Genomic DNA, 11,263 nt, shown 5'->3' with positions numbered 1-11,263 from the left:
TATGATTAGGTTGGGGTGCAGGTGTTCGAAAGGCTCCTCCCCGCCCGGCCCTGAAAGGCTGAGCTGGAGACTAGGGAACAGAGGTGCTGGGGGGCCTGACGGGAGCTGGGCCTCCAGCCCTCAGTGCTGCTCCCCCACCCAGGCCAAAGCCTGTCTGTGACTCTGGAAAGGAACTTTTATTATGGGAGCGGCCTCCACAGGGAGCGGGGGCTGGTGGGGGTGAGGGGCGCGGGAAGTGGCCAGGGACCCACTGGCTGGGCAGCGCCCTCAAGGGTCTCTGTGCTGTCCCTGCTGGAGGTCAGAGACGAGCGGCACTGGCCGCCATAAATACCACTGCACGGGGGAGAAGACAGGCCATGCCCGTGAGGGACCAGAAACAGGTGTGCCCTGAGGGTCACAGAGAGGAATGTGACCACAGCTGGAGGGTCCCCCGAGGAAGGCAGGTCTGGTTGCGGAGTTGGGGCTCCCCCGCCAGGAAGCTGGGAGAGGGCAGTCCCCCCATATGGCTTTCCCTGAGGGCCTGGCCCTCTTGGCACCAAACATTCGGGGACCCCTGGGGTGAGACAAGATGGGGGTGTGTGGGGAATGTGACAGTTATGGGACAAGTCGAGGTCTAGGTCCAGGGGTTCGGCAGCCCAGGTGCCCCAAAGAGGGCCCAAGCTTTGCATTTTGGAGAAAGGAGGCCTGTTTCATTTTGAAGTTGGTGATGAGGGGATGGATGCTTATCTATGTCCCTGATTTGGCTAAATGTCATCGTGTCTCCTCCGACAGAGGCCTCTGGCCACAGGTCCTTCCCGGGAGCATCCCCTCTCCTGGAGTGGGAGCTGCTCTGGCCCGAGGAGGGGGTGCCCAGCCCCAGGTGCAGCTGGGGAAGTGGGGGGATCAAGGCTGACCCTTCTGTTGAGGGAGGGCTGGGAGGAGGCCCGTCATCCATCGAGGCAGGTCTCTGCGTTCTGTGTATCAGGTTCATTTAGAGGCTGGGTTGCGGCCACCTGGGGCGGGGGCCGCCAGCCCACCAGAGAGTTAAGGGAACTCTCCCATCAGTGGCCCCCTTCCGGTGAGACCGACAGAGACAGGACGCAGCCAGATCAAGTCCTCCCGCTCGGAGCGTTAGGAAGAGAAGCCACTCTGACTGAAGAGGGAAAAAGAGAAAGACACCGTGTGGGCTGCTAGGCCTTCGGGGGGGCTGGCGTGCCCTTTGCTGAACCCACCTCTGCGTCGTGGCTCAGCCTGGCTGCCTCTGCCCATTGCGGCAGGTGCACCCCCCTGGAGAATAGGCTCAGGACCCTGCCCGCCCCCACCGGGTCACGGTGGTAGGACAGGTTGTTCACTTCTGGTCCACACAACAACGTGGGTGGATGGCAAGGGAACTCCGCTAAGTGAGAAAAGCTGATCTCCAGAGGATTCCGTTTACACAGCATTCCCTGAACGACAGACTCTCCGGGTGGGCGTGGCTATGAAAGGGCAGCTGCTGTGTACCTTGCCCATGGTGGTGATGACACAGAGCTACCCATGGGGGAAGACGGCAGACTCAGATGTGACAGTGGTGAAATGAACAAGTAAGCTGCAAAGTTTAAGGGTGTATATTGTAATCCCCAGGGGCTGAATCAAAATGGAATCCTAAAAAAATATTCCATACATGCAAAAGGAGGCACACGGAGGACAAAACAGAACAAATATTGAAACAATAGCCATAAGCCCAGCTCTACCAATAATTATCTTAGATGCACCTGGACCAAGCCCCAGTGCTTGGTGTGGGATGACAGCAGCCCTGAACTTCTGGGACTTTGCTGGATACTGGTGGAAAAGAATTCCACTAAGTTCGCTGAATGACGCTGACCACCTGCCTTCGCCACTAGCGTGCGGTAGGGAGACCCTGCCAAGGCAGGCCGGGCATGGGTGGACACAGCCCGCGGCCTGACAGTGCAGCCAGCCCCAGGGGCTGGCACCTACCTAAGCTGATTAAAGTCAACCTGTGGCTTAAACCTCTTGAGTTTGTTGTAACTAGACCCAAAAGATTCGCCTCCTCCAGGAAGTCGGCCTGGCAGCCCTTTCTCAGCCTCACCCCACAGGGCTCTCTGGTCTCCCACCCACTTCCTCCTCCCTCCCCTGGGGTGCAAACTCCACTCTTTCTGACTAGGTCTCCACTTCTGGGCTTTGGTGTTCATCTCAGCGCTGTCCAGTTATAGCAGGAACGCTCTACGTCAGTTTAAGCCCGAATTCCCACTCCATACCTGATCACCCTTGATATCTAATCCATACCTGATCACCCTCGATATCTAATCCATACCTGATCACCCTCGATATCTAATCCATACCTGATCACCCTCGATATCTAATATTTAATCGAGTCCCTCCTTCCCACCAGCCCTGGGGCACTGTCTGATACCCTGGCCTGCCTTTAGCGGGAATGCTGTTAGGTGGGTTCAGCCACAATCCCCCCTTCATCCCTGATGTTTCCGGTCAGTAATTCTCGGTCCACTGACCCCCCCCGACCCTTGGCTATAAACCCCCCCTTTGTCTTGTAGTATTCAGAGCTGCGTCCTGTCTTCCCCTCCACTGCAAGACCCCACTGCATGACCTGCTACCTATCACCAGTCCCCTCCCTTGAACAGTCTTCCTTGCCATCTTAACAAGCATCGTGAATAATTTCTTTCTTTAACGGGGTTCCAGGGCGCCTCATGGGCAGGTCTGTCCTGGGGTTGTGTCCTCGGGAGGGCTCAGCCTCCCCACGCTCGTACAGGCTGTTCTCTGATGGGTGTTGGACAGACTGTGGGGAGAAGAGAGAATGGATCCCCCACCATGTTCCTGGAAACCTGCAGGCTGACCTGTCTGTTGGTCACTCCCACTCCCTGTCAGGTCCAGGGCAACTAGGGGGAAGGAGTTGGGGCGGGGAGGGGGCTTAGCTCTCACCTGTCCTCTGCCTCCTCCTCCAAGTCCATCACCTCATGGCCATGGCCGGCTGCCAGGTGCCCGGCGTCTGGGGGAGCTGGGTCATAGTCATAGCTGTAGGAGGCAGAGGCCGGTGTCAGCTGCTCTGGAAGGAAGCGGGGGCTAGGTCGGTAGGAGGGCACTGGAGGGAGAGGATCTGGATAGCAGACAGCTCAGAGAGACCATGAAAAGGAGATGATGTGTCCCAGAGCAACAGGCAGGAGGTGGGAGGTCACAAGGGTGGGGCAAGGGGACACAGCGTTCAGAGATGGGTAGTAGACGCAGAAAGGCACAAACTTGGGGTGGGGAGAGACTCAGCAAGACTGAGGAGCGGCAGAAACCCAGATGCAAGGAACCAGAGATGGGGGAGGACACAAAGCCTAAGGAACAGAGACAAAAAGACAGAGACTGGAGGGGAGATGCAGGGGCCACAGCTAGGGGGAAAGCTGGGAGGATCAGGGAGAGACAGGGAATCAAGGGCTGTGGGGGGGGGTGGGGGAAAGGGGAGAGGAGGGGAGGAAGAGGAGAGCGATGCTAGACAGGAGGGAGGAGGTGGTGGGGAAGGGGAGGAGGTGCTGGGGAGGAGATCATAGCAGGGAGAGGTGATGGAGAAGATAGGGCAATGCACTATGTCCAGGGGGAGCTGAGGTCCCAGAGGCCAGACCCAAGGTGGGTCCTCACCGAGGGCACAGTGGCTAGGGGGCGCGGGCTCCAATCTCGCGCGGCGTAGGCAGGCAGCCTCCTGCAGGTGGCAGGCGCTGGTGTAGAGGACTCCGTCGGAGCCGCACACCGGCTCCCCGCCGGCGCTACAGTAGCGGGCGCAGCCACAGCGCGCAATCTTCGCCCCCTCCTCCGGGGCGGCCGCAGGACCCCGCGCGCCCGGGGACCAGCCTGGGGGCGAAGCGAAGTCGGCCGGCTCTTCGGGACCCCAACCCCCACCTGGCCGGCGCCTCCCACCAGGCCTGGAGTGGGGGAAAAGTCCCTGGGGGCAGGGACGACCTTCCCCAGGGTAGGGGCGGGTGCGCGACGGTTACTGGGAGTCCCTGAGCCCTGACCTGGTGGAATTTGCCTACCATTACGAAAACAAATAGAAGTTATCAACGAAAGCAATATAAACCTACTTCAAAATGTTTATAAAAAAATAAAAGGACCCTGAAGAACACTCCAGCCCCGTCCAGACCTGCGCTGTGGCCACTCTCCGAGTTCATGGCCAGGGCCCTGCAGTTCCTACACCTCTGGTTTGTGGAGGAAGGGGGCACCACCGGTTCTGCTCTGGGCGCCCTCCCACCCCAATCGGCCCCATCCCCTCTCCAGTCTCCCGTGCACCCCGCTCGGCCCCGCCCCTTCCCGCTGCCTGCCCACACCCCTCGGCCCCGCCCCTCATCACTGCCCGCCCACATCCCCTCGGCCCCGCCCCTCACCACTGCCCGCCCACAGCACACGCTCGGCCCCGCCCCTCCTCACCGCCCGCCCACACCCCGCTCGGCCATGGCCTCAAAGTGTGCGCCCTTGACCGAGCTCCGTCCTCCTGCCTTTACCAAGCTGTCCTCCTCTGCCTAGAGACCCCGCTTCCTTGCTCTGATCTGAGCTCCAAGAGGACGGTCGGGGTGGCTGGTGGTAAGGGGAGGCGGCGGCCCGCGCACTCACCGGGGCCCTGAGCCGGGGCGCGCTCCACCTCGTTGCACGCGGGCCCCGCGCACAGCTCCTGGGCAAGCGGACTTCGGGCACTGACGTTGTAGAAGCGCGTGGCTTCGAAGGCTGCGGGACGAGGCAGGGGAAGAGTGACCAACTGATGGGGTGACAAGGTGAGGAACTGAGCCGGGGGTGCGGGTTCGCGCGGGCCTACCAGGCTCGTAGTAGTCGTACACAGAGACGGGCAGCGCGGACGTCCTGCCCACCACATGTTCACGCAGCGCCCGGAACCGCACGCAGGTCAGGCACCGGCTGGGGATCTGCGGGGTTAGCAGAAGGGCTCAGGCCTGCCTGGGGCCACTAGGTTCAGGAATGAGCTACAGCCCCTATGCTCTGCTAGGCCTCAAAGCCTGGGGCCCAGAACTGGCGGATTTCGGGGTACCCAGGACGTGTGGAACACAAAAACATGATTCCACTCGGTCCCGTGGGTCCTTCCATCCTACCTGGAAAAATCTCTCTGCTGGTCTTTCACTCCCCACTCCCGCCCCATCCCCCGCTCCCCCAGCCCGTGGCCACCACTAATCTGCCCAGCGTCTCTATGGATTTACCTGTTCTGGGCATTTCACATACATGGGATTATGCACCATGAAGCCTTTTGTATCTGGCTTCTTTCATTCCGCACGGTTTCCAGGTTCATCTGCACGCATCAGCGCCACATTCCTTTTTGTGCCTGAATACTATTCCATGCCCTCCCAACTTCTCCCACCCAGGTGAGCTGGCTGGGGCACTAAGCCACCAGCTGCACCGGCTCTGCCTGGGCTGATTGTCCCCGTTTCTCTTTCATGATGAGATGGTAGCAGGAACCGCCCTGGGCCCTGACAGCCCTGCCCCTGCCCCCGCCCCCACCCCAGGGACAGTACCTCATCAAAGTAGAAGAGGACTCTGCGTCCGGCCACCTCGTACCTCTTCAGCGTGAAATGCTTGTCAAAGAGCAGCTGACGAGGAAGCCAGAGGGTCAGGATCCACCCAGCCCCTCTGTCCCTAGTGCTTGCTTCCTCCCCGGTCTCTGCGGGGCCTTCACTGGTCAGTGGGAGCTGGGCCAAGGCCCCAGAGGCTGGCGACTTGCCTGCGGTCACCCAGCAAGTCCCCACGGGCCAGGGCCAGGGCCAGGGATGGCGGTCAAGGCTACCCAGGCCCTGCCAGCCCACCCAGCACCCGGGAGAGGGTATGTGAGGCTGGTTGCCCCACCCCCGAGCTCCTGCCTTCCCTCCCCTTCCCTTACTACAGCCTCCCTCGATCCAGCCCCAGCCCTACGCTAGGCCTCCCTGTGGCACCTGAGGTGCCCAGTTGAGCCCTGCCACCTGCTTTTATCTCAGCTGCAACATTCAGCCACCATCCAGCCTGGGAAGTCACAATTTTTGATACATAAACCCAAGGCCTTTGTGCGGGCCCTTCTCCTTACCCTGGTGCTCTGCGCAGCCTCCCTGATCACCCATGCCCAGGACCGGCCTGCCTTTCCTTCTCCATCCTTCCCCAGAGGACGGAGACCTCCTCCAGCTTCAGGCAAGATAGCACCCCCCTTTTTGTGCCTCCCGCACACAAAAGGGGATGTGGGACTGGTATCTCTTGAGTTTGAGGGCAGTGGCAGGTTTCTGGGGAACCAAGGCTGAGGCTACCCTATGGCACCCCACGTTGTCCCTATAGCACATCCATATTTGCTGAGTTCCTCCTCCACCCCCTGGATCCCACCCCTTCCCACCTGCCTCTCAGCAGGTGGCCAGCCCCAAAGCACCGACTCTGCCCAGAAAGAAAAAAAAAATTATGAAGGGCTGGGAATTCGCAACCCGGACAGGGTGGTCAGCTAGAGACCCCGCCTGGCTCCTGCCTGACGGCGCCACCTCACCTGCTCCAGGCTCTCGATGTCCACCCGGAAGCCCGAGAGCAGGGGCACCTCCAGGACAGCCATATTGGAGGACCCTGCATGCAGCCACCTTCCAATGAGAGGAGAGATAGGCCCTCGAGCTCAAGCCCCATGGCGGAATTCATGGCCCCCTCTGACACCCACAATCCCCACGAATGAAGTCCTGGGGGAACCCAGCCTGGGCCTGGCTGGGTGGCCCATCTGTACAAACACAGCTGGCCGGGCCACCGGTGAGCCCATTTTCACAGCTGAGACCCTGAGACCATAAGGAGAGGGCTTTGCTGAGGGTTCTGGGCCTGACCCAGGCCTACTGACTCTGGGTCGTGTTTGCCCCGAGCCCTGTGCTACGTCCCCAGCACAGGAAGCAGGCCCATGGGGCCACGGGAGCCCTGGTGACTAGGAATCCCCAGTCACTCCCCAGGGCCAGCCCTCCGTGTCCCCTTCTGTGACATGGGGTGTGCATATTGGCCTCTGGGGCCTGCTCCGTGCCAGGCCCCCCAAGTGCTGGGTGCTGGTGACAAGGAGGGTGGCTGACCTTCACAGAGGGACCTGCAGACTGTGGGCCCAAGGGCCATGGCGGCCACAGCCCGTGGGGAGGCTTCCTGTGGGGGTGCGGCCTGAGCACGCCCATATCTGGATGGCACACAGTGGTTCTTTCTGACACATCTAAGAGAGGAACAAAAATGTCCCCAGCAGGCCTCGTGGAGCCAGAGAGTTGGGGCCAGCCCAGCAGCTTCCTGCTCCCCCTATCTCAGTCAATGGCAGGTTGGAGGTCATGGCAAAGGAGGGCGGCGTAGGATGGGCTTTGGATGTCAGGACAACCATCCACCTTTGGGCTCCCAAACCATCACCATGGCAATGAGCATCCTGTGGGGGCAGCTGCCCGCATCTCCCGTGAGGACCCTCTGTGGCCTGGTCCTGGGGTCGCCGTCAGGGAACCCAGAGGCCTGCGTCTGGTGCACCAGGCAGGGGTCACAAACAGCTGTCCCCACCTGGGCCACCTGCCTCACCTACCACTGGGGTCTGCTGCATCCATCTGGAAGCTTCCATCTCCCTCCTCATTTCAAAAACCATCTGCAGTCTAAGTGCCTGACAGTAAGCGTTTGATTGCAAAAGCATCCATTTCAAAGATACCCATCTTGGATCAACATACTGCCGACTGTGTAACACACCTACAGATAAACAGCTCGACAAGGAGACAGGCGCCCCCCCCCCACGAAATTCCCCTTTTAGAAAACCCCAGGTCACTGAGATAACCGGCCCGCCTTTCCCTTCCCGCTCCCTCATTCCTGTGCTTATCTTTTTACATTTGCCCGTAAGAGGGGACTGGCGAAACCCTCTGCCCCCACCCTCTGCCCCCATAAAAGGCAAAGCCCTACCTAGGTCCAGACTTTCTCTCTACCCGTGACCTCACTGTGTGGCCCCGGGCGTGCCCCGTAACCTCCAGGAGCAGTAAGTAATGAACCTTGTCCCTCAAAGTTCCCCGATGGTTCTTGCTGAGGTATCTTGCAACCATAACAGGAACCACCAGAGCTGGGCCCGCCCCCACAGTGGGAAGTGCAGCAGGGGCCAGAGGCGTGCCCCCGCATTCCAGCTGACAGCCACACAATCCACAGGCTCAGACTGAGCACCTGCTCAGTGCCCTGGTCCCAGGAGGCCGTGCTCCTCTGATATGACCCTCCTCGTAGGCCCAGGCAGGGGTGTCGGCCAGCAGGGAGGTGGCCTTACCTGGTGCACACCTCCAGGGTCACCTGGTACTCCTGGTGATGCTGGTCGGCCGCCGGGTCGTCATCATCAGCGGAAGAGGCGGAAGCAGGGGTCCGCCGCGGCTCAGCCTCCGGCTCCTGGAGGCTCACAAGCAGCTGGAAGGCTGGTTTGGCCACGGGGTCTGGCACGTGGTAGGTGACATCAATCTGGGGGGTGTGGGAGGACCGAGGCTTAGGGAACCCGGGGTGGGGGGAGGGGAGAGGCAGCGGCATGGCCAGAACGATGACAAAAGTGGCATCGGCGGCAGACGTGGGGACTACGGTTACTTCATTTAGCCCTGCAATGGCCCAAGCGAGTGTAGGTCTGACCGTCATCCCCTTTCCACACATGTCAAGCCCAGGTCCCACAGCCTCCAGGCCTCTCCCACCTAGCCACTGTTGTCTGGGCTCCCGTTTTAGAGATGGGGAAGCCGAGGCTTCCAGGGTCTCCAGGCAGACTTGCGCTCTGACCTCCAGCCAGAGCCCACAAGACCAGCCTGCCCCAGCCCAGAGTGCAGCTAAATCTCAGGGAGGGTGACGGAGAGGCTGTAGGGAGGGCGAGGCTGAGGCATCCTGGTCCAGGGGCTGGGGGTGGGCGCCCAGGCAGGGCATCCTGGTCCAGGCAGCCGCAGGGAGAATGAACATGAGGCACTGGGTCAACTCCGGGGGTGGGGGAGGGCATCTGCTTATGGTCAGAGACCACTGGATTGAGGGTCAGATGGATTTTCTTGGGAGGAGCCCCCACACCCGAGAGGGGGCACGGCCACCTGCCTTGGGCAGGCGGACTGCATTACGGGGGGCAGACGGTCTGCCCCAGGGTCTCTCTCTCAGCTGCACACATCCGCCCCACTCAGCCTGGCCCACCGTTGAGCTTGCAGCCCGCAGCCTGCCCCTCTGGGCTCCCCCAGTGAGCCCCCGATGTCCCTGCAGCCCCACCTGCATCAGGCAGCAGCCTTCACCCTTGGCGCTCACAAACAGCCCCGTGGGGAGGCTGGGGATCTGAAAGAGACAGGACACCATGACGCCCTCCGCAGACACACCAGGGTGGGTGGGCAGCGGGGAGGGGCCCCCGAGCCCTCGTCCAGGAATACACACCGCCGCTGTCTGCAGAACCTTCTGGTTGGCCCTGTGCAGTTCGAAGGTCTCCTGGTAGTCCAAGTTGGTGGAGGCCAGGGAGACGGTGAGGTTGATGCTGCCAGCATAGGACAAGATGGCATACTCTGCCAAGGCCTGCAGAGCCACGCAGGTGTCCTGGGGATAGACGAGGAGGCACTGGAAGCCCCGGCAGGCTCCCTGCCCCCTTCCCGGGAGGTCCGGCCCAGACCAGAGGCACCAGGCATGGACCCTCTCTGAAGGCCAGGGACCCATGTGGCTGGGAGGCAGAGTGAATCTGGTGCAGACATCCACGGTCTGGGGGCCCCGAGAACGGGCAGGCATCTCCGCAGAGGCAGAGGCTGCGTCCCTGTCCCAGAGCCTGGTGCGTGTGTCCCTCAGGCTCCACCCCCTGCCCTCCCCTAGACTCCTTGTCCCCCAGGAGCCACCCTGGGACTTGAAGCAGGCGGTGGCTTCCTGGCGAGCTCTGAGCCCTGAGCCTGGACCCCAGTGACCCCGGCTGGGACCTGAGCCCCTTCCTCTGGCCCTGCTCAACTCACCTGAGTGGAGGAGAAGCCCCCGAGCGCGTTCCGCTGCTGGGACAGCCACTTCACCACGGGCAGGGCGGTGGCCACATCACCCAGGAGGGTGTAGGTCAGCAGAGCATAGGCTGTCATTTCCACCTCAGCTGAGACCACTGCAACGGATGAGGCTGGCTGGGACCCTTCAAATGCTGGGACCCAGCACCCAGCACCCAAAGCAGGGGGCCAGCCAGTACCTGACCGAGAGACCCCATCGCTGAAGCTCAGGAATGCATCCTTGTCCACGTCCCGGGAACCCGTCAGGCTCCAGTGGGTGACCCCATCTGCAGGGCCAGGGCAGGTCAGGGGCCACGACCCAGTTCAGTGTGTGGCCTGGCATCCCGTGGGGAGGGTCAGTGCATATGGTCTCAGGAAGAGACATCGGGGGAGAGGGGGGGCCAGGGTGGTGAACCCCAGGGGAAGGAGGGTGCCAGGGCAGAGGGCTGGGGCAAGAAGGGCCTTGGGGCTGTCTCCGATCTGCAACTCCGTGACAGACCCCGTCCCTCTGGTGCCCCTGGTAGACATCAACGGCCTCCGTCCTGACGGGGCCCTGATGGGGCTCCAGCCGTCCCCACTTAGGAGTGAGGAAGCCACTCGCTACTTGCAAAGGCTCCGAGGATTCTGAGCTCATGTGAGGTGCAAAAAGCTCTCAGACTACAGAGAAATTGGCACTCCCTGCCCAAGCAGGTACTCCTAGACATGGTCATCCAACTGGGTGGTTTTAGAATTTTGCTTAATTTTTTTCTTTTCTTCCTAGCAATGAAAGCATTCTTCAGGTGACATCATGAGCTGAGAAGCTGCTGGGGAAGGTGGGGAGTGGGGGCTGCGATGAGGGCTGGAGGTGGGAGGGGAGGGGGCTCAGTCTGAGAAGTCTCTGCGACCGGGGCTCCCCAAACATAGTGGGTAGTCATTTTGTCGATGAGGAGACCCACATCCTGAAGATGGAAAAGGCTTTGCAAGGCTCACCCAGCGATGGAGGGTGGGGGGCCCTCCCTGGGGCAGGGGTTGCTACCCCCTATTTCACAAGGGAGAAAAATGACCCTCGGGCTCAAGCCACTTCAAATGGAGCCACTAGGAGATGCGACAATGAGTAACAAACAAAACAGAGCGAGCAAACACATGCCAAGCATGTGTTCATGAGCTGTCTACTGGGGTGCACTGTGGGGGCCCCCTACCCTGCGTGATGGCCAGGCTGCGGAGCTTCCGGAGCGCTGCAGGGGCTGCCAGGCTGCGGAGCAGGGTCAGCGCGTAGGTGGTCAGGGCGCTGCTGTAGGGGTCCGCGGCCAGGGGTGCACTGGACTCCAGGAAGTGCTGCGCTCTGGCAATGGCGCTCCTCTCCTCCTGCAGGGTGGGGTTCGGTG

At 61.3% G+C, this 11,263-nt stretch overlaps 1 protein-coding gene across 2 annotated transcripts in view; it reads right to left on the bottom strand.

Moving 5' to 3' along the window:
- Window positions 1-219: 219 nt before the first annotated feature.
- The window catches only part of CPAMD8 (C3 and PZP like alpha-2-macroglobulin domain containing 8), a 77,749-nt gene continuing 66,705 nt past the window's right edge, over window positions 220-11,263 (bottom strand). For both annotated transcript variants that reach the window (XM_028126828.2, XM_088029136.1), the window contains exons 30-42: window positions 11,078-11,243; window positions 10,100-10,186; window positions 9,882-10,018; window positions 9,325-9,480; window positions 9,166-9,228; window positions 8,213-8,397; window positions 6,467-6,554; window positions 5,484-5,558; window positions 4,778-4,883; window positions 4,579-4,689; window positions 3,613-3,822; window positions 2,914-3,037; window positions 220-1,132 (exon numbers count right to left, since the gene is read on the bottom strand). In XM_028126828.2, the coding sequence (XP_027982629.2) occupies window positions 1,111-1,132; window positions 2,914-3,037; window positions 3,613-3,822; window positions 4,579-4,689; window positions 4,778-4,883; window positions 5,484-5,558; window positions 6,467-6,554; window positions 8,213-8,397; window positions 9,166-9,228; window positions 9,325-9,480; window positions 9,882-10,018; window positions 10,100-10,186; window positions 11,078-11,243 (1,530 nt within the window). In that variant the 3' untranslated portion in view covers window positions 220-1,110. The remainder of the gene's footprint in view (window positions 1,133-2,913; window positions 3,038-3,612; window positions 3,823-4,578; window positions 4,690-4,777; window positions 4,884-5,483; window positions 5,559-6,466; window positions 6,555-8,212; window positions 8,398-9,165; window positions 9,229-9,324; window positions 9,481-9,881; window positions 10,019-10,099; window positions 10,187-11,077; window positions 11,244-11,263) is intronic.

The sequence above is a fragment of the Eumetopias jubatus genome, unplaced genomic scaffold (assembly GCF_037043125.1).
Source record: "Eumetopias jubatus isolate StellerSeaLion01/CBP00866 unplaced genomic scaffold, mEumJub1_p1.0 scaffold_1, whole genome shotgun sequence".
Lineage (NCBI taxonomy): Eukaryota > Metazoa > Chordata > Mammalia > Carnivora > Otariidae > Eumetopias > Eumetopias jubatus.
The sequence above is the reverse complement of the archived record's forward strand: the minus strand, read 5'-3'. Positions and strand labels throughout refer to the sequence as shown.